This window comes from Podarcis melisellensis, assembly GCF_964234715.1.
Source record: "Podarcis melisellensis genome assembly, chromosome: Z".
Taxonomy (NCBI): domain Eukaryota; kingdom Metazoa; phylum Chordata; class Lepidosauria; order Squamata; family Lacertidae; genus Podarcis; species Podarcis melisellensis.
The window spans coordinates 3,556,272-3,583,053 of NC_138547.1; the positions used below are offsets into that span (position 1 = coordinate 3,556,272).

The following is a 26,782-nucleotide window of genomic DNA, read 5'->3' on the forward strand; positions in this document are numbered from 1 at the left end:
GCAGTACAGTGGTATGTCGAGTTACAAACGCTTCAGGTTACAAACTCCACTAAGCTGGAAGAATTACCTCAAGTTGAGGACTTTGCCCCAGGATGAGAACGGAAATTGTGTGCCGGCGGCACAGCGGCAGCAAGAGGCCCCATTAGTGAAAGCACGCCGGTAGTTAAGAACAGTCTCAGGTTAAGAACGGACCTCCGGAATGAATTAAGTTCATAACTAGAGGTACCACTGTATATGGAAAGCTCTCTGTAGATGCCCAAAGCTGCTCTTCCTTTTATTTGTATTCCGTATGTTTGGGTACCAGGCCCTGGCCTTCACGCTGAAAACTGACTTAGATTACCCTGTCCCAAATTATACCTTGCCTCCATCGAGTGAAAATCAAAACCACACCGTGTACTTCACTTGGTGCTCCAGTTAGTGAAAAACGTGGAATGAATCTTGCCTCCCCTCCATTTTTCTTTCAGGTGACAGGATTTAAGCACAGTGAACACAAGCTAATTTAAACTTTCATCGTTCACCATAGACATTAAAAAAGAGTTCTGCACTTTTTGCAAGATTAAAAGGCAGCCCAGGGGCAGGGATCCAAACATGACAGCTGGCTAAAATAAACCTCTTGTTTATTGCAAGAGCCACTTAAGGAGGGAACACACACTCCACAGCCAGCATGAAATGCTTTCTCATTTCCTTAGTTTGTCTCCCTTTTGCCTCTTGAACTTCTTCATCAGTCATTAAGACAGAAGTAACTCCAGCGAGTTTAGTGGATGAAACGAATGTTATCAGAGTTTCCTTCCCTGCTTTCAATTTCTGCCATGAAAACTCATCCCAGATAAGAGGTAAAAAGGGGAGGAAACTGCTGCGGCTTCTCAGGGCTCTGATTTATTTCTTGTAGAATGGTCTCAGAAGGAGCAGCAGCCTCTTCCCCCAGATTCCAGGGGTTCTTCAGGCATCCGATGAAAGAGCCTGATCTTTGGGAAAGCCCACACCATGAAAACCCAGTGCCTCTGAGGTACTAGAGCACAGTTTTGTTTTCTGACTCTCAACCCCTTGCAGATAACATGGTAGCAATTCATATTGATTGGCACGTGTGCACTTTCCCTGCATCTTATTTCCTTTTAAATCTTTCCCCATCTCCCATGATTCTTGCCCTCCCCCTCTCTCTCTGGGTTCATTCACACTTCCATTTGCTCTCTAGGCATGGGTCTGAAAGGCTTTTCGTTTGCCCTGCTGCTTTCGCAGGGAAAACCCACTGTTTAATGCTGAATTGTAGCATATGTAAATTGGGCTTTCTGCAGACTGACTTCGGGCAAGCAAAAATCCTATCGGAACCATGCCTGGAAAGCATGGGGCAAACAGAATAAAATGTGGACCAAATGGAAGTGTGGATAAGCCCTTTTCTTCCATATTTGTCCTGAAGTTGCAGAAAGGTGCCAGAGTAAATATATTTGAGAGCTCTGAGAATCCTTTTGATGCTTTTTTAAAATGAGCAGCATTTTTGCCAGCTTCCAGCTTCCCATCCTAGGAAGCCCCCAGAAGAGTTCTTAACTAACTGAGGGGTTGTGTACAATGAGCAGATCAAACAAAAGCAATTGAAATAGCTCAACACAACGCATGCTTTCAGCTGAAGATGCAACTTATACTGACTTCTCCAGTCTCACTACAGTAGTATCTTGGGTTAAGAACTTAATTCATTCCAGAGGTCCGTTCTTAACCTGAAACTGTTCTTAACAGGAGGTACCACTTTAGCTAATGGGGCCTCCCGCTGCCGCCGTGCCGCAGCAGCGCAATTTCTGTTCTCATCCTGAAGCAAAGTTCTTAACCCGAGGTACTATTTCTGGGTTAGCGGAGTCTGTAACCTGAAGCGTCTGTAACCTGAAGTACCACTGTACTATTCAAACCCTTCAAGGCAAGCATCTCTGGTACTTAGTAGACAGCTAACGCTGCTTCACTGTGACCCACTAAAACTTGCATCGCAAACCTGCGCCAGCCAAAAATCTCCTGCCATCTCACTTTCTGTGGTCTGCACCCCCCACCGCAAACCCAAGAAGAGAGCACCCTACCTGCCTGCAAGGGGAGGGAGGTGGGATGTGGAAGGAAGCAAGACAGCTAAGAAAAGGTGAAGTTCAGAGATGAAAACTGGGATGGGGAGAGAACCCAGGCATCATTTTCCTTTGGCCAGGCAAGCACCTATTTCCCTGCACAGTGCCAGCAGCATACGATGTATATCCCAGCACAGCCTAACCAATGTGCAGACTACTGTACAATCTTGTAATCCTGAACAGGTAGTCCGAACACTGGGCAGACGGAGTGGAGCCTCTGAGTCCAAAAAGCCGGCAAGCAGGTGGTGCACTTACTTCTTTCCCGGGCTCCTGCCTCCGGGCTGACCGTTCTCAGGGGAGAGAAAGACAGAGAGACAGAGAGAGGGGGGAAACAGGCAATGGGAAGACCAAGTCCTATCAGAAGAAGCAGCTTACTTTACCAGCTGCCAGGGAAGAAACATCGGCACCAGCTTCGGTGATCCCCGCATCCGCAGAATCCATTCAACCGTCCTGCTCCTTTCTTCTCCAAGCTTCTTCATACGGAAAACCACCCAGATCCCTTCGGCCACATCGCAGGTTCCTTAGGGGGAGGGAAAATAGAAACAAAATTAAATAAACGAAGAAAGGAAACAGTTGTCACCAACTGAAAAATTGGGAGAAGAGTCTCTTGGAAGATGCAGCCGTGTGCTGGAGGTGGAGGAGTTATGGGTCCTCAGCTCCTTTTAGGGAACCCCCACATCTAGTCAGCTCTTGGTAGAAGATCGCTTGGGCCTGAAGTATCCACACAATGCTTCCATGAGACGCTTTGTTGGTTTTTGTGGTTGCTGCTGCTGCTGCTGTTGCCCCAAAGGAACTCCAACTCTGCTTTGGCTTCCAGAGCAAATGTCCGGGGAGTGCGGCATTTGTGATCAGGTCCGCCACAAAGCTTCTTTGCTCCCACGTTGGCCACTTGCCTTTGCAGTTAGCCTCGGGCTACCAGGAGAGTGATCTGGTTCCCTCCCACACCTCCTTTGTGGCCTCCAGTCCCCACCCAGCATCTGGCACTCATTGTGGCTCCGTCATTCTGGTCTTTGCGCCTCCCTTTCTTCTCCTGCTTCTCTCCTGCACTTCTGCCTCAATTGACGTGGCAGTGCAAAACTAACGAGGCTTGAAGGAGGAGCTTGCCAGCTGCTGGGAAGGTCAAGGTTCGACAGGAACTGAGCCGCCTGGTGGATAAGGTTGCGAGGGAGGGGAAAAGAAGGCTCCATACCTTGGATGGAAACTCAAGGAATGTTGTCTTCCCTCTGGTGCGCGGCTCCCGTGTAGCGATTCCAGATGTTCCAAGGGCCATGTGCTGTATTTCCTCTCCATTGCTGCAGGGATAAAGGCTGCTTTATGTGCAATATGTAAACCCACCAGCACACACAAGATGGGGGTGGAGGGAGGCAGAAGAAAGGGAGATTTGGAATCCATGGTTTAGCAGGGATGAAACAAAACTAGCAACCGATCTGGAGGACTCAGGTCACTCCCCTTGCTTTTCGGAGGCCCGCCATGACCATTCTTCCATTATACTCACGTTCCTTGACTTCTGGAGTGTGGGATGCAAGGCATTTGGCACAGTTACACAAGTATGATCTGTTCAGGGGAAGTGAGCAACAACGATCACTTGCAGAGCTGGGTCATCTGCTCAATAGTACTGCATATAAGCTTTCCCCATTCAGATCCTACAAGGCAGCTTTCTCCAGACTGGTGCCCTCCATATGTTTTGGCTGGGGCTGATGGGAATCAATGTTTCCGCCCCCCCCCCTTGAAAAATAGGGCACATTTTTGTTTTCAACAAAAATAGAAGTGCTGGTACTGCATATCCTTGAGTACCCCCTTTTAAAAAAGCACTGGTGAGAGTTACAGCCCAAAATATCTGGAGGGCAGCAAGCTGTGGAAGGCTTCCTTGTAGGGCAGCGCTTCTTAAACTTGGGTCCCCCAATGTTGTTGGATTACAACTCTCATCATTCCTGACCACTTGGTGCAGCTAACTAGGGATGATGGGAGGCATAGTCCAACAACAGCTGGAGACTCAAGGCTGAGAAGCACTGCTTTAAGGTGTGCTTTGAAAAGAGCATCTTTGGCTTATAATGGGAATCTGACATCAGCCAGCACACCTGCCCTTACTGTCTCACTTTTATCATCCATCCAGCTCAGATGCTAGCCATTCACAGTCTCTTTCTTCACCCTCTTGTTTCCTGAAACGAGCAGAAGTGCCAGCAAGGGGCTGAACTGCAGTCACATAAAGACAATAGGTGGAAGGCAAAATAGTAGAATTGGTCATGCACGTGCTCAGGGGTGGAGCAGGCATTTGAGCCTCTGCCTTAAGTGCATCCACCAATTTAGGACACCCTTTGGACTTTTACAGGAAGGTGGTTGTGAAAGGCATCTTGCAAAACTCTGCTCTCAAGCCAATCTAAGGCAGTGGTTGATGGAGAGGCTTCAGTCCAGTTAAGGCTGTTGGACTCCGACTGCCATCAGCTCCAGCCAACATGGCCAATGACCAGGGGTGGTGGAGTTGTAGTAGTTCAGAATAGGAGCATCGTTGGCTGCCTTTCTATCAACGCAGATCTGTTGTCTATCCAACTTGGCATTGTCTGCACTGGCCGGCAGCCGCTAGCTCTCCAGAATTGCAGGCAAGAGGCTTTCCCAGCCCTAAATGGAAATTTTAGAGTTGAATGCAGTGCAAAATGGATGTCCCACCACTGAGCTAGGGGTCCTTCCCTCACTTGGAGGGCCGCAGGTACCAACCCTGGCTCTAAGGTGTGAAGCATCTTGGTCACGTGAGCAACAGGAAAATATAGAGAGGCAGGGAGATCCATCCACTTTCATTTCCCTCCAAAGCTGAATACGCCAGCATCCAAGGGGTGGGTGTGGGGAGGGTGTGAGCTTTTTATTGTTGTTGTTGTTACATTTATTTCACAAACTCCCATAAAGGATGCTGGAGGGAGGGAGAGAGACACACACAGAGATAAACTCTCTCTCTCGCCTCCCCGCTTGAAGGTAGAGGGTTGTATGCCAGGGCTTGCAAACATGGTCCCCTCTGAATGCTGCCAGACTCCAACTCCCATGAGCACAAAACAAGTGTGGCTAGTGGCCAGGAACAATGGGAATTGTAGTCTAACAGTATGGGGGGTGGCCACGGGCTTCCCATCCCTATATGGTACCTAAGTGTGATGCACATGTGCATTAGAGTACGTTAGACACACCTACCCTCTCATCCAGAGATTTTATTTCTGGAGACAGAGGGTGTGGCATGGGGGCCTGGACTCTGCACAATGAGCACAGTAGCATTATAGGGCATGTCGAATTTTCAGCTTTCAAATTCCCAAAATGCGGGATGCTAAAATTTTGTAATATGACTTGGGAATTCAAAAGATATTTTGGTTAAATTAATATAATTTAGTTTTGCTTGGTAAATAGAATGCCTGTAAAATTGCACTGATATCATTTAAAATGATTGCCAGCTACTTGCATTTATACATTGTTGTTGTTTAGCATTACCTGACATTTTCAGACGGTAAAATAAAGATTCTTTGGTTTTCTGAAAGCAGTTTATGTGCTTATCCATCAAATGGAGACTTACCAAGCGAAATGTTGTCAAAACACAAAAATAACAGCAGATTTTAATTCCGCACATCCAAAAGCATATTTTTTTTTGCAAGAAATGAAGTTTTACCCCCCACCCCCACCCCACTCAAATGGCACAACTTGCTGTAGCAACTCACCACGGTGACATTTTGACGAGGGATTTCTCAAAAGACAAAAATCAGGATGGTGATTTATTAGGGTGGTACAAGTTACACAAATAAGGACAGCTGGAGTGTTTGGGAGAGGATGAGAATACAACTCCCGCCTATCCATACCTATTAAACAGGCACAGATAGAATATGCCCTGCGTCTCCTCCCCCCCCCACTGCCCCCCGATCCTTGGGTGTCTGTAGATCCCTGAAGGGAGTGCCTCTGAGTTACGACCAGAGTCTGCTTTCTCTCACCACTGAGTCACCCTTGCACGTGGATGGGATATGTGTGTGGGTGAGTGAGTGAGAGGAAGCGGGGGGCTGCAGAGGGGGGAGAACTTGCTAGGTGCCCCCCACGTCTGTTTTATACCTCTATTAAAACGCTGAACTCATGTTACCACCTCCCTTTGCTCCGTGTCCCAGAAAAAAACGACTACCCACAAATCATCTGAGCCTGGTTAACTCTGAAGCTTCTTCTCCCTTTCCAGCCTCAGGCTCAAGGAGAGATGCCTGAGAATGAGAGATGCAGTCAATAATAATGCAGATATAATAAGGCAAAAAAACAAAAAGTGAAAAAGGAATGGGAGTGTCTAAAGGAATACCTTAAAAGCCAAGGTTCGAGGACAGAAATCTGGCTGAGTCCGGAATAACCTTGTGAAGTGAAAGGATAAGAAAGAGGGATTTATATCTAGATGCTAGGATAGAGATGATAAGGAAAACAGGAGGACACAATGAGAGGTAAAAGAGGTGCTGTGGGATTGGTGGAAGTCAATGTTTGTTTTTCTTTTTAGTGTTTATATTATTAACTTGTAAGATATGGATTTGGATTTTTTTTTTGGTTTTTTGAATGTCGGTTTTTGTGTTTTGTGAACAGTGGTACCTCTGGATGCGAACGGGATCCGTTCCGGAGCCCCATTCGCATCCTGAAGTGAACACAACCTGCGCCCTGCGGGTCGTGATTCGTTGCTTCTGCGCATGCACATGACGTCATTTTGAGCGTCTTTGCATGCGCGGACAGCGAAACCCGGAAGTAACGCGCTCTGTTACTTCTGGGTCGCCGTGGAGCGCAACCCGAAAAGGCTTAACCTGAAGCAACTTTAACCCGAGGTATGACTGTATTGTTATCTTTCAATATTTTTGTGTTGTTGTTGTGTGGAAAATACTAATAAAATTTATAATTAATTTTAAAAAAAGAGAATGAGAGATGTCTTGGTCCTGAGCCCAAACCTGTATACCCGCCCCCCAACCCCAAGGCAGGCAGGGACCTACTCCTTCTGCCAGTCAGCCCCCGCCTGCCCGCCCCATCCTACTCCTTTGGCTGGGATGCTTCTGGGTCGTTTCAGCCACTGCACACACACATACCCACAGCTTGATTGCTAACACATGGGCTGGAGGCTCCCATCCAACACTTTGAAGGTCTCGGCCCTCGGCAGCTCGTTACACATTTTCCTGTCTCTATATTCAGGAAATGAAGTCAGAGCATTGATATAAAACAGGCTGGGCTGAAAGGGGAGAAGATGGAAATACTTGAGAGGCTGAGGCCAGGAATTTAGAGTGGGGGGCCGATGGCACAGCATATCATGTGTGCAAGAGAAGGGTCATGATGCTGGGGGGTCCAAGAAGTTCTCTTGCATCGCACTGCAAGTCCTACCGGCAGTTCGGTCACATCCAGATATGCCAGATTGCAACCCTACCTGGTACTCTGAATCCTAGGGTGGTTTGCTTGTTGCTAGCTTGGTTTATTGCATCCAGGACTGCTGCAAAAGCTTGAGCTTGCTTCACTGGTGTTTCCTAACTGAGCCACATAACTGGCAAGGGGCACTGTGTGCTTTCCAAGAGCTGAGCTGCTAGTTTAGAGCAGAATTCCTTTGAAGAGCTCAGTAGCTTGGGTGTGTGGGTGTGTGGGTGTGGATACTGTGGGAGGTCAGTTGCAAGTCAACACCAGAACATGCAGAGCAGCTGTAGGAACATAAAGCCTACAGGACTGTATCCTACATTAGGAAATTCCTACATGACCTTATAATCTTGACCTTCTACCATGTATGCATGTAACAACAACATACATAATATAATCAGTTGTGGTTATTATTGCAACGAGAAGCATGCATGTGTCACACCAAAGTTTGGGAAGAGACCGTGTCATAGCCAAACAATGTGACCAGCAAGAATCATGCGGTTCTTGTTGGATTCCAGATGACAAGCTTGAATGTTCCCCAGGATAAACAGCAACAACAGGCAATTAGAAACCAGTGTACCAGGAAGAAGCCTAGCCTAGATTATTTATCCCTGACATGCTATGTTTCTATGGGCAAGGAATTTTAAATGTAGAAGGACACTCAGATAAGAAACCCGTTGCTGGCTGTCCACTGTTGTCCATCTTAGCAAGAGCTGCACCATATGATTTCCCTGCAGCATATAGCTAAGTTGTGAAGCAGCCCTTAATGTTCTTGCATTTAGCACATATTAGCAGTGAAAACTGAATGAATGTTAGCGTTGAAGTACCTCATGCAGAAGAACAGGAAAGCAAATTATTGTAGTTGGGTTCCTCCTACCAGTGACATCTTTCTGGTGGTGAGATACCATATCCTATGGCTTCAGGATTTGAAATGGGTAGAAGTTATTGAGCAGTAACTGTAAGCAGCAGTAAAGGATTGCGGGGCAATGGACTGTGAGCCAGGTACACCCTCGCTTTCTCCCATTGCAGCAACATAATAACCTAAGAAGAAGCCAATGGTCCAACTATTCTGGCCTCCTGTTCTTACAGATTTCTGTGGGACCTGAACATGTGCATTCCCCCCCCCCATTATTTCCAGCAACTGGTATTCATAAGCACCACAGCCTGTAATCATCAGATGGGAAAGGCCTTTATGGTGCCAATGAACACCCTTGTGAGTTTGCTGCAAGGACATGATGACACTAGAACAACTGATCCAGGAAAGCTATCACTGTTCACCTGCTTCAACTCACAGAATTTTCCACCCCAAGATGTGGTGATGTACAATGTCTTTGGCAGCATTAAAAGGGGATTATACACCTTGAGGGTTCTGCCTGTGGTTATTAGCTAAAAAGTCAGTGCTAGAGCACATGCTTTACATTAGAAATATTGCAGTTGCGTTCCCTGGCATCTGTGGGTAGGGCTTTGGGTAGGACTAGGGAAATCCTTGTCAGAAGGCCCAGGGAGCCACTGACCCATGTCATAAGCACCAGCTCCTGGCCCGGGGTGCACTTCCCCCCCCCATAGTTTTTTTTTTAGGGGGCTGGGCCCACCTCATGTTGGACCCCCTCAATCATCTTGAGAAACTGGCACCTCTGACCCACACTTACCTTTCCTCTGCTCTTTCCAGGCATATCTGAGCACCTCCCTCCCGGAGATTTCTCCGCAAAAACCTGCTTTTTAAAGCTGAATCAGAGGCAATGGCAATACATGGAAAACCTGAATTGATGTTTGCTTTGATTGAGCACTAAAGAGCGGGTTTTCACCAGGAAAGCTCTGGGGGAAATGAAAGGCAAAAATGCTTGGATATAGGGCTTTTAAGTGCAGACCAGTGCCTGGGAAGCATGGGTGAAAGATAAATGTGGATAAGCCCTTAGCCAGTATGGATGACACTGAGCTCGATGTACCAGATGCTCTGGCTCAGTATAAAGCAGATTCCTATGTTCCTTTTTAATACAACCCATACAGAGCCATGAGAACTAGAATCTTATTTTTTGGGCAGTAGCTCAATGGTACCTGCTTTGCATTAAGAAGGTCCAGGGCTTGGCTCCCATCATCTTCCAGTACAGCTGGGAGACCTCCTCCCCTCCCCCCTGAAACCCTCACAGCCATTTAGCATAGGCAGTGGTGAGCTAGGAGAACCAATAATTTGCTTTGTCTTTCTGAATACCAGTAACCTGGCAATGCAGGCAAACAGCAGGTGGACTTCTGGCTTCATATCTTGCATGTGGGATTCCCAAAACCATCTGGTGGTCACTGTTGAACTCTGGGGTTGGGTTAAGTGGAACCTTGGTTTGATGCAACAGAGGTCTCAGGAACTTAGGTGCTGTAGCAACATAGCAGAAGTTGCTGGATCAGGCCAAGGGAACTTCATATCCAGCATCCTGTTCTCACTGTGGTCAGCCAGATACTTGGGGAAACCGGCAAGGAGGACCTGAACACAATAACTCAATGGGTGGCCTTGGTCACGTTTTAGCCTGACTTAAAGCACACAGTTGTTGTGCTGCAATTTTTTTAAAACAAACAAACAAACATCACACTTTTTCATTCTGGGAAAAGCAAAGGAAATGACTACTAACATGACCTGACCTCAATGTGATTCATAGATTTGAAAGTGGCCACCCATTTCCATGCCTATGAAACAACTGAACGGGATCGTGGAGTAAAATGCATTTCCAGAACTGTGGTTCCTTGCGGGCACATCCATCATCTTATAATCTCCTATGACGTCGCCTGTTGCTCGCCTTTTCTCTAAATGAAAACATACCAGATGCTGCAACCTTTCCTCCTACTTTCAGGAATGTGTCTAACGATCCCTTTAAAAAAGCAAGTTATGGATGGAAGTGAGAATAGTGAGGCTGTCTCTGCACTTGAACCCCAGGCAGGTCCAATATTGAGAGGAAGTGTGTGGACATAGCAGGTCCCTGGGCCTGAGGTTCTCACCCCTGGGCTAATGAGTGATTTCTGCTCACTTTTCAAAATCTCCTGTGGCTACAGTGTTTGTGAGACACACCGTCTGTTCTTTTCAAACAGCAAGGAGAAAAAGCCCAGCAACCCTGTTTGGTATAGTCAGAATTCAAACAACAATGCACACACCATCCCCTTCTTTGCTTTTGCGGTTTCTAGTTAGATTTTGGCGCCTGAGAATTGCCAGCCAGCCAGCCTGCCTTTCCCATTTTCTGTCTTGCTGTAAGAGATCATGTTGCTTCAGTTTTCCAATAAAGCAGCCGCAGTTGAATGCAGGAGAGGCTTCTGGGATGACGGGAACGTTTGTCCCTCTTCCTGGTTTAATGGTTCCCCCTGTAGGTCATTTTAAATATACCAGTATTTTCTACTGATTTGCAACGTGGTCACAGAAAGATGCGTTTATGGGTTTAGACCATAGCTGTCAACTTTCAGATTTAAAAATAAGGGATCAGCAGCCTCACCTGTCCCGGGGACGGTCTACGGGATATCTAACAATCCGGAATGGCAGTGGGAAACGGCGCTGGAATAAGGGAATTTCCCGCAAAAAAAGGGAAGGTTGACAGCTATGGTTTAGATTGGGTGAGCTGCTTATCGACCATCCCAGTAACACTAGAACAGCATAACACTCTCTCACTGGACATCTTATGTAGCTGAATGTTGGAGTATTCAGGACAGATGGAAGAAAGTCCTCTACTCAGAACACATAGAGGTTTTAGAAAAATCATTTGTTGTTAGCTGCCCAGGAGTCCTTTGGGAAGAAAAGTAGGATATAAACAAATAGCTAAACTTGGGAGGCTTTAAAAGAGGATTAGACAAATTCATGGAGGATGACGCTATCAGTAGAAGAAGAAGAAGAGTTTGGATTTGATATCCTGCTTTATCACTACCCTAAGGAGTCTCAAAGCAGCTAACAATCTCCTTTCCCTTCCTCCCCCACAACAAACACTCTGTGAGGCGAATGAGGCTGAGAAACTTCAGAGAAGTATGACTACCCAAGGTCACCCCGCAGCTGCAGCCCAAGACAAATTGCCTCAGCCTTCTTCATGGACTCTCCAGCCTTGATGGCTGGAGATAGCTTCTGAACTGCAGTTGCTGGGAACCTCAGTGGGGAGAGGGCTCTTGTGCACAGGGCCTGCTTGCTTGCTTCCCAGAGACATCTTGGTGGCCACTGTGCACAGAGTTCATGTGTGGGCTGTGCAATGCCCTGTCTTTATTGAACATTTGTTCAGATTCGTTTCTTGGGGAAATTATATCTTCCAGTCAATTGATCTTTCTCCCACAATTTTCCTTGTATTGCCCCACCATTCTCCTAATTGTGAATAGGACTTTCCCTTTGCTCTGTGCAGAACTGTTTTTTGTTGTTTTTTACAGAATTGAGGGTTGGTGCTATGCTCCCTGCCCTTCTGGGTAGCCACTTTAAGAAATCACCTTTGGAGCAGCATTCCTGTGTGTTTTGGAAAATAGAGGAGTTGTTCACTACATTAGCCGGTGTCCTCTGTTTAAAGATTCTTGTGGGAAAATATCTGAGTTTATCCACAGGGATAGATAGATAGATAGATAGATAGATAGATAGATAGATAGATAGATATAGATGATAGATAATTTATTACGGTCAGACACCAGCTTACAAAACACACTTGGGGGTACAATCCCAGAAGGAAAACAAACATTTAAAACAATGTACAACAATAAATTTAAAATTTATAAATGCGATAAGCGTATAGACACTTAAAACTTTAAGATAAGTTACCACAGAGAGATGACCCAGAGTCACCCATGGAACCAAGTGTGGGGATTTTCTTAACGAACTAGTTTGGGTTGGGGGATGGTCTGCGCCTACAGATCTGTACACAGAATCTGGCAACCATCCGGGTCGTCTTATGATCTTTGCCTGACAGGAGAGGGTCAAATTTTTGCTTTTCCAGGAGGTCAGCGAGCCTCACCAGCAGGGGATCAATGGTCCACAGGGATAATTTTATTACATCAAGTGAGATTGTGTGCTTTTTGCTGTTGCACAAGGGAAATCACATTACCTTGCATGCTTCTGGAAATCAAGAGCTGGTTTTGTGGCTCAACTCTGAACATCTTTCTTCTCTCTGTTATGACTTATAGCTAAATAAATATGATGGTTGCTAATGCTATTAGCCCCTTTACTTAAATAGAAATCAGCACACTCCACAACGGTGTTGAATGCTTATCAGGGCTGGGAAATAACTGGCGGGTGCTCTTTGTGCCTTTCAGGAAAAAGAGAAGAAATACATGTTGCCAGTGGATAATCTGAAGGTGCGGGATGTCGAGAAGGGCTTCATGTCCAGCAAGCACATCTTTGCCCTCTTCAACACTGAGCAGAGGTGCTGCCCTTTATCTGAAATTCCAGTAATACCATTCCATCTGCACATTTGGGGGTTTTATAAGGGCAGAGAATGGCAAGTGTGAGGAAAGAGGTTGTGGGATGGCAAGTATTAGGAAGGTGAGGTGTAAGAGGACCGGTGTTGGCACCATGGTGGCAGAAGGTGACAATTAGTAAAGGCATCAGTAAAGGCAGAGGATGGCAGATGTATTTACTCTGGGGATAATTAGGTGCATAAAGGACAAGGGGGGGGGTGATGCTATAGGGAAGTGTTAAAGCATTGTTTCCTAAACTCTAAAAGCCCTGCTTTCTAAGGACCAAGAAGGATACAGGCATGGGGAATCTGTGATCAGGATATATCACATTTTGTTTTTAAAGTTCAAAGGAACTACTGGGCTCTGTGACTTTCCTGATACAAGGCTGGTGGCTGCCTGTGGAAGAGCCAGTAGCAGAATGCAATGGTGGAGAGATGCAGAAGATCCCTGGCTGCAAATGATTAACCCAGCTGAATTGCACAGAAAAGAAGTGGTTTATGCCTCACATTGATGCAGCTGGTGCTGCAAGTGAGGCCAAGGCTGAATGGGAGCCTCTCTGCACCCTGCTCTCCCTCAGTGTATGATACGAAATTGCACCCTCTGTCTGACAAATAAAACTCAGTTCAGATGATCCTCCAAATTATTATTTGGAAAACTGGGGGTTGCACCTTCCTCCATTGCTCTGTTGATTTCAACCTACAGATAGATGCATCAGCATATTTCCAGCTCATGTCAGTTTCAGATGAGTTTTTTCTTATGTAAGTTCCACCACCCCTTGTGCAGTAATCTGCCATTTAAAAAAAATCTGTATGGAAATTTATATTTAAAGATGAGCTCTATCTCATTTCTAAATATATTTTATCCTAAAATATACCTTTGTAAAACCCCTTTTGGTCCATTTTTCAGCTGAGCACTGTATTGCAAAGTTCAGAGAAGTGCAAATTCTCACATTAGACTGGTGGGTGCAAATCAGGACCCTTTATGGCAGGATTAACAGAAAACAAGTTAATGAAGCATCCCTACTGGAGCCATGGTTTGCTTGATGTCCAGACTGGGCGAATATGGCTGGGGATAACCTCCAAGTCATTTTTTGAAACTGTGGTTTGAAGAGGCTTTGCAAACTATGTTTGGAAATGGAACTGTTCATCAGCTGGCAGTCTCACAAAAAGCAGCATATAGACTGATTACTTCCTTTTGGCCCCTTTTCCTTAGTTGTTGGCTAACTTATGACTACAGATGGGAGAGAAACTCAACTCAGTTCTCAGTTAAAGCCAAATCTACCTAATTCATACTTTCAGGACCAATCCACAAACTGAAACGCAGTCCTCCTTTGAAATTCTCACTTCTCAGAATTTTGCAATAAAGTTTCCCAGCTGAGTAATGTGTAGAAAATACGTATACTAGGATAAAGCGTGCTTTTTAAAAATGCATATATGTGTGAAAATAACTTTTAAAATGTGTTTTATATTAGGTAATTTTTTTGTTTTCTTTTGCCTCAGGAATGTGTACAAAGATTACCGGCAGCTGGAGCTGGCCTGTGAGACCCAGGAGGAGGTGGATAGCTGGAAGGCCTCCTTCTTGCGCGCAGGAGTTTACCCGGAGCGTGTTGGGGTGAGTTGATCCACAGCAGCGACAGAAGGGTAAAGGAGTGTGGGGGTGAAAGCATCTTAGAGCAAACCATGCCTACGAAGGACACCACCCTCCCTGGTAGGGGCAGCCATGTTTGTTTGTTCATATGATCTACTCTGTTCATGTACAAAGCAAAGAGAGATTGAGTGATGAATGTGGGAAGCCAAACTTTCCCCCCAGGTTCTCACACACAGTCCATTGCCTCAGCTCCCAGCATCAGAGGTGAGCCAAAGGTAGCATTGCCTGTAGCAGTGGAACCCTGCGTGTCTTTCTTGTTGTACCTTCAATTTCTGCTCATCTCAAGATCTCCCTGAACATTTTGATCGGGACACAATAGCATGTCCCCAATACAGTGGAACCTCGGAAGCCGAACGCCTGTAAACGCAAACATTTCGGCTCCCAAACGATCAAAAACTGGAAGTGATTGTTCCGGTTTTCGAATGATTTTCGGAAGCCAAATGTCCCGTGCAGCTTCTGATTGGCTGCAGGATGCTCCTGCAGCTAATCAGAAGCCTGGCCTTTTAAGTTGAACATTTTGGAAGTCGAACAGACTTCCAGAACGGATTCTGTTCGACTTACAAGGTACGTCTGTATTTAGATTGCTCTTGGGGCCCTGAATCACCACAATGGAAGATTCTGCCGCCTGGGGGATTTCTGACGTGCTGGGCTCAATGCCCTCTTTGACGTGTCAAGCGCCACCACCTCTGATGCTTCCTCCCTGTCCTTCCCATTGAGTTTTTCACCAGAGATAACCATGCCCTGCTGGTTCTCTCCCACCCAGTTTCCTTTATGTCCATTATATTGCTGTCTTCTAAGGCCATCTTGGCTCGGAGACTTCTAGCAGTAGCAAGCAAACACTTGAATACAGTCTCTCTCTTCACGTGTCTTTGACACTTGCCTTTTGAGCTGCGGAGCGTTGGCCTCTCTGACTTGCTGCCCTGTCCCCTTGCACATATAATGCCTTGCTTTGCACACACCCCATTTAAATTTTTCCCAGTTTCATCATCTTCATCTCAGGGAGAAAATTTGTTCTGAACTGGACCCTACTCGGCTCCCTTCAGCTCCCCCCACAATCAGTTTTATAGCTACTCTGCCACCTTTTTCATTTCAAGCGCCAATGGCCTGGTTCCAACCTGGTTCAAGTGGAGCTTGTGCCTTTTGTACAGGCCTAGCTCGCCCCAAAATTCTCCCCATTGCCTCACAAATCCAGAGCCCTCTTCCTGACACCATCGTCTCTTCCACACAGCTGTGCCTCTCCAGCTGTGCCTGCCCATAGAAGCCAAGGCATTGGAGGTCCTGGCTTACAGCATCCTACCTAGCAACCTAAATTTGGCTCCTGGGACCTGATGACTGCATTTTCCCATGTCAGTGGTGTCAATGTGCCCCACAACCACTGATTCCTCCCCTGCACTATCAACCAGGCTCTCAAGGTGATGATCAACCAGGCTCTCAAGGTGATGATCCTTCACACCAGGCAGGCAGGCAGGCAGGCAATTTCCTCTGTGGTCTGCTTGTCCATCCTGCACCAAACAATCTATGTTTTTAACTATTGAATCAGCTGCTGCCAGGATCCCTCCACCCCCTAGAGAGCTTTCCTTGACACAAAAGGATAGCTCTTCTTCCTCCAAGGAAATAGTCCATTCAAAAGAAACATTCCCATCTGCCTCAGAGCGACACTCTTCTTCCTCAAGCCGTTGTTGTGTCAGTGGCATGCTGGCCACAAAAAACATCTACTAGTCTGGAAGGGCCCTAAGCAAGGCAAGAGAGGAGAAAGGTTCTGCTCCCCTCAATTGAGAAGAAATGCAGGGGGGAGGATATTAAAATAGGATGCCCAGCCCTGCTTTATTCACAGGTGGGGTAGAGATGTGAACAGCAAACATGGCAGCTGACATTATGTTTTGTTTGGTTCTAATGGTTCTGTTATTTTTATGGTTTGGTTGGTTACTTTTATTTTGTATTTTGTAGCCCGCACTGCTATCTTGAGTTGGGTTGGGTTATAATGATTTCAAAAACGGATAAATAAAATATACTTTTGTGATTACTCACAAGGTAGTTTATGTTTGCCTGAAAGCTCTAGCAGTGACCAATACAGGAAGAACAGCAGCCACTGCTTAGAACTAATGTCAGTGAATGCGAACGTTAGGATAGTAGAAGTATTTCACTTCCAGATTTCCATATATTTATAAAGTATTTTAATTAATGTAAAATCAAGGAAGGAAGGAAGAAGGACAACACAATCAAAGTTTTAAATTTAGGAGCAAAACAGAGCTTGTATTTTCTAAATAAGTAAAGAGCATATAATTTAGAGGGGGAAAATAAAAGCAGCAAAAACAGAAAGCATCAGTCCAAATGTTGGAGCCAGAGGGCATTCCCTTTCAAATATCATTCTTTCAAATATCATTGTTATTCGTTGTTCCATTAGGATTTTTAATTTAAAAAGTGGAATACAACTAAAATATGTTTCGTGCTGACTGTCCTTGGAGAGGACAGTGTCAACAACTGGCCTTCATTTAAAAAAAAGAGGCAGAGTATAATCTTGTGTCACTCTGCTTTCGTATATACAGATCATTTATCTTCTGATAAGGGACCATCTTTCCTTAGAATTAACAACTTCCTGGGCAGCTGGATCTCACAGATGAATTGTTTCGACAGTATTCCTTTTCAAGGTCTCTTTACTTATCTGAGATTCCCTATCATATTAGAGAAGAAGCAGATGTATTTCAAAACAAACTCGTGCCTCTTTAAGACATGAAACAAAAAGGGGGAAATGTAAATGGCGTAACTATGAGGGGCTCTTGACTGGCTTCAAACCAGGTGTGGGGAACCTCTCCCTCCCCCCATGTTGTTGAATTACAGCTCCCATTATCCTAGCAAGCATGGCCAATGACCAATGGCTTTCAACTGATGCGAGGTCTTGTGTTTCGTATAATGGCGAGTCACAGACTCATGCTGCAGAGAAGGAGGTTGGAAACTGATAGGATTACTTAGGTGGTGTGTCTTGTGGTGTGGGTTGTTGTTTTCATTAGAACCTGTAACAGTGGCCAAAATTCTCACTATTAAGATTCCTTGGCTTGTTGGCAGAGTGAGGTTCTCCCCACATCCACCTACAGGAGTTTTTATTTTCATTTTTTAGCAATGGATCACCAGTGAAGTCCAATCATAACTTTGTCCACAGGCCCTTCCCTGCATTCCAGGCACCACCAATGCCATTCCCTGTCATAAGGCTGCTTATCTCTCGTCCCAGTTGGCCCTTGAAATCACCACTTGGAGCAAGACGGCGTTTCTCCATAGGAGGGGAATTGAGGACAGGACCATGAGGGGGATGGGTGGGTGAGGAGAAGTAGCTCCCACTCCAACAAGACAGGACAACATGTAGTTTCTGGAGAAGAGGTGGCAGCCCTCTTCATCCCCATCTCTTCTAAGATATCCCATCTATTGTACCACTCACAGCCCCCATTCCCTGCTTTACCCACTCATTATTCCCCACTTCCTCTTCCTTCTCACAGGCTCCACACACACACCATGTCCTCCATGCACGGAGCAGATACTTGGTCTACATTGGATCACAACCCACCAGGCCGCCATATTGTATGACTTGCTAAGTGACTGTGGTGCCACCTTGTTGGTGATACAGTGAAATGATTCTGGCTCTGAGTCCGTCATATGCTGTGTTGTCCTTCTAAACTCTTTAAAACCCATTCTGCCCTTGTCGTGCTTTACCCCATTTTAATCAACGTGCTTCCCCTCCTTCGCTTTGCATTCCCCTGTCCTTTGATATATTTTGTGGATGGGCTCTCCATGGGCCCTGCTTCCTTGTCCAATATTCTTAAACTAGATCCACTGTAAGTTCTGGGGGCACAAACCCTTGTCACTACTGGTAAGTAATTTTCTCTAGGAATCTATACTTATTGAGCCAGTTTTACTTTTTTATTTTTATTTTTATTCTGTTGCTTTGCAGATATTCCGTTCCAGTCAATTTTATTTGGTTAACTATCTGCCTTATCTTTGAGTTCCTTTAAACATACATTTTTTGGTGAGGTTTGCCGTATTTTCAAGGCCATACTACTAGATACACCAGATGATGCAAAGTAAAATACATGGATTTTTAAAAAAAGTCACATTTTTTTCCTTGTTTTTGTTTTCCCTTTTTGCTTTTTGTGCTCAAATGGCCCCCCAGGACAAAGACAAAGTAAGTGACGGCCTACCTTTGCCTGCTCTGCCCTATAGTGGGAATCTCATCATCTATTTCTGAATTGCTCTTTTTGAATTTATTTATTTTTATTTTTTTACTTTATTTTTTTAAAATACCAAAACACCCTTCTGTCTCCATGTCCCAAAAGACGTGCATTCCTCCCTTCCTCCTCTCTGCACTTCCTGCCACATTTGCCTCTTTAATTTCTTTCCATTCTTCTTGCTTCTGTTTTCCTTTTACTCGTCTTCAGTGTCCTTGTCTTTGGAATTTGATTGCCCAATTTCTGAGTTGCATCCAAATGAGCCTTTGCCCCATCTTGGGTTCTTGTTTTCAGAGTCTCTCCACTTCCTCATTGTCCTGATTTCCAATCCCCTTCATCTTCCGTCTCCAAAACCGCAGTGATGCTTTCATCAACCATTTGTGACAAAACCACAAAGGAAGAAAGTTGGGTTGGGGGCGGAGAAAGAGACCTGAGCTGAAAGAACCTTCCTCTGTGAGAGACTGTTGCCGCCCCCAAAAAATCTGTCTTCACTTGATGCCCCGGTGTTCTAGGGAAGAAAATAAAATGAATGGTCAAAAGGAGTAGCTGGGCACCCTAAGTATGGAAACAAGCATTGTGCCACACAGCTGTTGGAAAAACACCCTGGGGGTGCCCCTTCTGCAGCCCCCAAACTCCAAGCGTCCTCCGGTATGTGCAGCTCTGGAAAAGGCATTTCCCTTCTTCTCCAGTGCGCTTCAGCGGCATATATCAAATGATATATGCACACTAATCTTCTAGCAAAACACAGCAAGAAGCATGAGACATCGTAGAGCTAATCTACGTATTTATTTACTCGCTATGTACAGACAAAGGAGTCGTGGCATCCTCTCTCTCCAGCTCTGAGAGGGAAACAGAGGAACAAGTAAAAGCAATAGTACAGTACAATAGTACATACAACGGAAGAGATAAGACTGTCTTCCGTTCCCACACTCTTCCCAGACAGGCATGTGATTTACACCAATCTCACCTGCAGCATCGGAGGCGTGAAATACTAACATCCTCCCCCATTTCAGGTAACCGATGCTGCATAGGCTAACACAGCAGTAAGCGAAGTAAACATGCATAGTATATCCCTGTAGTACTTGTACCACCTGTGCGACTACTCGCCACTAGACTGGCCTCGTGCCTGACCACCTTGCACTTCTGGGTACATTCTTTCCATGGGACTAGAGCCCTAGCTCTGTTCCTGTCGTGGGCTATAGTGGGGCGAAGAACCTGTGGTCTTTTAGATGTTGTTGGGATCCAGCTCCCATCCTCCTTGAGCATTGGCCATGCTGGCTGGGGCTGATGGAAACTGGAGTCCAACAACATCTGGAGAGCCACAGGTTCCTCTTCCCTGGATTCGACCCTACTACATCATGTGCATAAAGTGTGTCCTCATCTGGCAGTTGTGTATGGGTAAACTGCTGAACTAGAATTTGTCAGCAAACGTTGATTCCAGATTTGTTTAGGACTCAGTCAAGACCACTGACTTCTCTCCCAGTACAGATGTTTTAAATGAGCATTGCTGAAGATTGCATTATTGCCAATGACTGCTGCTGTGAGCTTCCCATGGGCTTATCTTGTATATGTCTAGGCTTCGTATTGTCTCTTCCCTTTCATGGCCTCTTGAGAATACTTATTTCAGCTTATCTAATCTAGCTATCTAACCATTTAACACTTTGGGCAAATTCACAGAAATTGGTGTAGGTGGCTTCTAATCTGTATAGTGTTTTATAGGCAAGGCAAGCCAACATAAAGCTCATTCATTTAACCAGAAAGCATCCTCTCATGCATCTATATGTAATAAAATAACTAAGGGGTATCGTATTGTAGGAGATTCTCCAAGCTCTCTCGCTCCTGCTTTGGGAAGGGGGCACCTGATTGGTCAAGCTCAGTAATTGTACCTAGCAGCTCAGCATCCTCCCATCCCCCTCCCAGGGCTGGAATTGAGAAGAACCAGAGTGAGGATCCAAAATTTCTGGGGTGTGTGATCTGGATATATTGGGAAATTAGGTAAGAATGAGACCATCAGCTCTGAAGTGACAAGCCCCATGTCTTCTCATGGTGTTTCATCAGTTCCTCAGCCCTTCCCTTTTTTTGCTCCTGGAGGTGTGGCGTGTGTTTGCCTTGCTAAAGAAACAACCTGTTTCTTCAACATCCTACATAGGCCAGTGAGTCGGAAGAGAATGGATCTGACAGCTTGATGCATTCCATGGACCCTCAGCTGGAGAGACAGGTGGAAACCATCAGGAACCTTGTAGACTCCTACATGGCCATTGTCAACAAGACCATCCGTGACCTCATGCCTAAGACCATCATGCACCTTATGATAAACAATGTATGTATCCCATCAAACAGTCTATGGGACTGCATGTAACCTAGGACAGTGGAGGCCCAATGTGAGGTAACAGCTAGAATGGGAGACTAAGACTAGGAAGACTGGGCTGTTGGCATGCATATTGTATTAGGAAAAACAGTCTTCTATAAATGCTTCCTCAAAAGTGGCTCCAGCTGCATTCAATGGGGTTTACTTCCTGTTAAGTAAGCTTAGAGTAGCAAAAATATATGCTTAATATTAGACAAAGGGGCCTGGAATATCAGAGTAAGGTGAAGGTAAAGGGACCCCTGACCATTAGGTCCAGTCGTGACCGACTCTGGGGTTGTGGCACTCATCTCGCTTTATTGGCCGAGGGAGCCGGAGTACAGCTTCCAGGTCATGTGGCCAGCATGACCAAGCCGCTTCTGGCGAAGCAGAGCAGCGCATGGAAATGCCGTTTACCTTCCCGCTGGAGCGGTACCTATTTATCTACTTGCACTTTGACGTGCTTTCGAACTGCTAGGTTGAACTGCTAGGAATATGAGGGTAGGGGCTACCTAAAAAGTGGCCTAGGCAGATAGCAGTTTAAATGTTTATATTGCAGATCTACTCTGAATGGTGACTGCCTCTGTTTTCCCCTTTGGTAGACAAAGGACTTTATCCACTCAGAGCTGCTGGCAAACCTGTATTCCTGTGGAGACCAAAACACACTGATGGAAGAATCAGTCGAGCAAGCCCAGCGGCGTGACGAGATGCTGCGCATGTACCATGCCTTGAAGGAGGCACACCACATCATCGGGGACATCAACACCACCACCATCAGCACTCCCTTGCCTCCGCCGGTGGACGACTCCTGGCTGCAGGTGCAGAACATACCGTCCGGACGCAGGTACCCGAGGCTCAGGGGGAGGCCCCTGCAGACCTTCCTGAGGCCTCTTTTAGCAACTTAGGTGGGCCCCACTGCTGGAATGGGAAGCTTGGGCACTGGAGCATTGCAGTTCAGCAAAGCAGCCGCATTTGTGCTCACAAAGCATTGCAGCGGTCGCTGGGACCTTGGTGCTCACCCAGCACACAAAAGGCTTGTGGAGGATGGAGGTGGATGGCGGCCAGGGGCACAAACTTGAATAAAATGGGGGGGAGGTAAGCCCCGCCCTGCACAATTGATCACAAGACATGCTGTACACACACGATTTGAATGGCAATGTTCATCCACTTTGTGGGGCTCAGCCCCTTCAAATATTTTATTGGGGCCCCCAAAGAGATCTCGGTCCCCAGGAGGAATTGCTATGCATGGTGTGTACACGATCCTCACACCTTTGCCTCAGGTAAACAAGTAGGCTGTGGTAGTGCTGCAAATCCTGTAAACACTACTGCAGGATTTGCACCTACTTGGCAAGGGAGACCATGGGGCAAAAGACATACCCACCAAAAGCAGGGGCACCTCCCTCCCTCACAATGCTGCCATCTCCCTTGAAAGTGGTTTTCTCTAGCCTGAAGGGTTCTTTAAATGTGCCAGAGCACCTTGTCATCCTGTGGGCCTGCTGCGGCAGTGAAACCCTCTCTCTGTTCAATAGGTCTCCCACATCCAGCCCTACACCCCAGAGGAGAGCTCCTGCAGTCCCCCCAGCCAGACCTGGATCGCGAGGCCCGGCTCCTGGACCACCGCCTGCTGGTGGTCCCACTCTGGGTGGTGCTCCTCCTGTGCCCTCTAGGCCTGGGGCCTCCCCTGATCCTTTTGGGCCTCCCCCTCAGGTTCCATCTCGGCCCAACCGTGCACCTCCCGGTGTCCCCAGGTAAGTCTGGCTGTGCAGTGGGTGGGCGGGAAGGGAAAAACAGGCTCTGGCCACCAGCTGCACTAGAACCTCACGAACCTCAGCCCACTTCCTAGGGAGTCAGGCCCACTGAACACAGCGAGGATTCCTCCAGAGTAAATATGCTTAGGGTTGTGCCATTAAGTGCCTTTCCCGGTGCTCAAGGTAGTAACTGGATTCCCCAACTGCTGCTCATGAGAACCTGCTCATTCTTTGCATGCTGAGCTTCCCTTTGGGAGAAGTTATTGGGATCTTTTATATCCTTTGGTGGATCTGAGGAAAAGGTGGTTTGGGAGATCACTGGAGGCAGCAGCACTCCTTGGAATGGTGTGCTGGTGTTGAAGAAGATCTGTCGTAATGGCTAGGTGCAAGGACCTTGTTAGGGAGAAAGCCTAGGACAGCTCTGGCTCCTATAGTAGGCCTCAAATCACCTTCTTCCACCATTTTTAAAACTTTGCTTAGAAAGGGGTTGCCCATCCTGGCAGCCAGGGAAATGTGGGCATGGTTATAAGGAAGCACATTCCGAAATTTAGGAGAGGCCAAGTTCAGTACAAACAGGAACTACTTATGCAGATTTCATGTAAATCTGTCTCATGAGCCACTGCCCCCTGACCTTTTGAGCGCCTTGGAGTGCAAGATGTAAGTGAGAGAATTCCACAGAATTTCTTACTAAGCATTTTCTATCCTTTTCTGATGCAGGGCTTTCAATCAGAGTAGAAAGTCACTTCAGTCTAGAGTCTTAGGGCTTTCTTGTGTGACACTACCCCACCTGTCCAGTGGTTCTTGCAAGAAAGAAAGTGTTATATTTTTGATTGGGGAGGAGAACTGTATTTCACCCCTTTTGTGATTAATTTCCAAAGTAGAGAGCCCCATAGAAACAGACCCCCACTCCAGCCAGAGCAACCAGGTCATCCCTGGGGAAAACATGGTTCTGCAAACTTCTCTTTCTATAACATGAAGAAAATTTAGCCAGAATAAGATGTTGCACTTTGGACCTGGCATGCAGAAGTCTACAATTGAGAATGATAGCAAAACTTGTTTCCTATAGAACACCACCACGGACTTTTACGTGAAGATCAGTCCAAACGAGTTCGGTGGAGGTACTCCCAAGTAAATACGCATAATTCTATGCATGTTTACCAAGAACTTAGGCTGCAGTCCTGATCCACCTGCCTGGGAGTAAGCCCCATTGACTTCAATAAGACTTACTTCTGGGTAAATATGGTTGGGAGACTTGCACTGCTAAGTCATACAATGGGAGCATGACCTGTGGAATGCGGTGGGCCTTGATAACAAACAGACATGTAAAAGACCAGGCTGCTGCACGTGGTTTTGCGTGTCTGGAAATATTTCGTTTTGCAAATGATACAGAAACATTTGGGAAGAGTTTTGTTGCTGATATTTAACTGCTGATCTTAAGCAAAAGAAGGCTGTCTTTTATTTATTTGTTTGTTCATTGTTTGTTTGTTTGTTTAAATAGCAAGTAGCTGTCCAGAGCTGGTATTGGGGTTTTTTTTACATGTGAGTAGGGAACTAGGTATAAATGCTTCATTTCAAATAGCTGAATTTGAGAAACTGCTGTGGGAAGATTGTCGATAAAGCTTTTGTTTCACTGTTGCTTCCTACTGAGAAAGGCTGCTCAGGGTGTCTTAAAGGAGTTGGCCGGGACTTGCCTTATCTTCTTAATTAGCAGAATTTCGTGGCAAAGCCCTTGACGTGAGTTGAAAACATGGATCAGAACTTTTCTGTCATTGAACATGAGGCTGTTTGATCACATTAACTTTTACTATGCTCCTGTTTTTTTGCACCCCTTGAACAGTGAGAAGACTTAAGTCATTAGCAATTCACCTGACCTACAAACCGAGCAATATTGGTTTAACAAATCTCAGGAGTTGCAGTTTGCTGAGAATACTCTGCTGGGGATTCCCCCATCACCCACCTCCTCAACTATACGTCCCAGGGCAGTTTCCTCGGAAGAAGGAATGGCTATTTAACCAGTTTAAGTCTGTGGTGCAGATACACTCTGCCACGAGGTAGAGTGAGGAGGATTCCTCAGGTGGCAGGTGCTGAGGAGTAGAGAGATGTTGGAGAGGAAAACGCCATGTAGCCTGCCCTGGGCCCCTTAAGCCAGCTCCCTGCCCTTTGCTGTAGGAGATGCTGCCCCTTCACCAGTGGCGATGCAAGATTTAGCTGTCTTCGTTCTGCTTGATGATTCAGGCAGCCCACCAGATTCCATTTGCTGTACCTTCACATTATCGTTTGAAGTAAAGCACAAAACCTAGAAAATTATAATTTCCCCAATCCCAGCTCTGGGCTGTTCAGCTGTACCACTCTTACTTGTGTGGGCATACTTGTTACAGGATGGAGTCAGAGGTAAGTCCAGAGGGAAATCTCAGCTTTGCAGTGCCGAGAGGAAAACTCCACACTTTCTGCCTGCAGCTCTCATGCAGGCATCGCTCACCCAGAGGTTTGTGGGTGCCCGTGAGTGTGTCATAAAAAGAGCTGACACCTGCAGCTGCAGCATATCCTTAAGGACTCCGCTGTCTGTGACAATTTGCTGTGTAAGTTCGTGAAATGCTGCTGTGCGTGAGAAGGCGCCCTTTCTGGGGAGGGCCTGTCTCTCATATTGGTATCTGATTGTAAGGGTTTATAGACTGGTCACTGCCTCCGACGGCCACTTGGGTACAGGACGGTGCTTGCTGATAAAGACCTTGCCTGGCTGAGTGGGGCCTTGTTCCAACCAGATATTTGCTCTGCAAACACACCACAGATCTAGATTAGGATCAGGCATGGACGAGCCTGGAGAAGGTGCAGGGCACTGGCTTATGTGTTGGTTGCAATAATAATAATAATAATAATAATAATAATAATAATAATAATAATAATGAAGAAAAAGCAACACTTGGGCATGCAAATGGTTAGCTATACCCACCTGCTTTCTAGATGCGCAGGGTCTTCTCCGCAGGCCCAGTTCCTTGTTTACAGCACCCTTTGGCCAGGGCCTGTTACCATGTGCTGCTGCTGCTGCTGCTGCTGCTGTCCTTATTGTTGCCTGTTCTTGCTTCTCTCTCTCCTTGCTTCTCTCTGCCATTTTCTTCTTCCTTTTCCTTTTTTTTTTTTTTTGAATTCAGTTATAATCTGCTTTACTTTCTGCTGCTTTACCTCTGTGTGCAGTTCTCCCTGTCTCCCCAACATATTTCTCCATTGCCATTCTCTCTCTCTCTCTTTCTCTCGTCCTCATGGATTATATATTCTATATACAGGCAGGCTGAAATGAACGAGGTTTTGCTCTCTACTTCATCTCTGACTTTTATCTCCTACACGACGCCACATTTCCCCCTTGTAAACGTTTGGTTTCTGGACCTAGGGGCACTGCCAGGCAGCAGCAAAGAATAGTGTAAGGAAAGTGTGTGTGTTTGCACACACCTGACTCCTAAGAACCGCACCTCTGATCTCCTGTCCATCTGACAGCGAATGGGAGACATTGTGGCCCAGGCCATGTGATCCAGTCACCTGGCTTCTGGGGTCCCTATTCCTTCCCTGCCCTGAAATGCTTCACCTTTTAATATCGTCAGAAGCTGCTTTGTGGACACTTAGACGAGCATGGGCATAGTGGGGGGGGGGGGCAGCTGCCCTCAAAAAATCAAGTAAATAAATAAAAATAACTAATTGCATTGCAGATAACATGCCCCCCCAAAAAAAACATAAAGCCTGCCCTCCCCAATAAATCCTGGCTATGCCCATGACTTAGAGCAGGCTTCCTCAACCTTGGCCCTCCAGCTGTTTTGGGACTACAACTCCCATGATCCCTAGCTAGCAGGACCATTGGTAAGGGATGATGGGAATTGTAGTCTCAAAACATCTAGAGTGCCAAGGTTGAGGAAGCCTGACTTAGAGGGGGGGGGGGCATTTCCACAATTGCACAGAAGTGGGTTTTGCCTGCATGTC

At 46.2% G+C, this 26,782-nt stretch overlaps 1 protein-coding gene and 1 long non-coding RNA gene across 16 annotated transcripts in view; one reads left to right on the forward strand and one right to left on the reverse strand.

Annotated features, from left to right (window-relative positions):
- The window catches only part of LOC309361595, a 175,794-nt gene that overhangs the window by 147,318 nt on the left and 1,694 nt on the right, over positions 1-26,782 (reverse strand). The window lies entirely within an intron of this gene.
- The window catches only part of DNM1 (dynamin 1), a 131,326-nt gene that overhangs the window by 92,223 nt on the left and 12,321 nt on the right, over positions 1-26,782 (forward strand). For 10 of the 15 annotated variants that reach the window (XM_081896394.1, XM_081896393.1, XM_081896397.1 and 7 more), the window contains 5 exons: positions 12,720-12,829; positions 14,363-14,474; positions 20,874-21,044; positions 21,671-21,912; positions 22,598-22,816. In XM_081896394.1, coding sequence (XP_081752520.1) covers positions 12,720-12,829; positions 14,363-14,474; positions 20,874-21,044; positions 21,671-21,912; positions 22,598-22,816 — 854 coding nt within the window. Of the gene's footprint in view, positions 1-12,719; positions 12,830-14,362; positions 14,475-20,873; positions 21,045-21,670; positions 21,913-22,597; positions 22,817-23,882; positions 23,945-26,782 lie in introns of all 15 variants that reach the window. The other 5 variants (XR_014164465.1, XR_014164466.1, XR_014164467.1 and 2 more) reach the window with 2 other exon arrangements.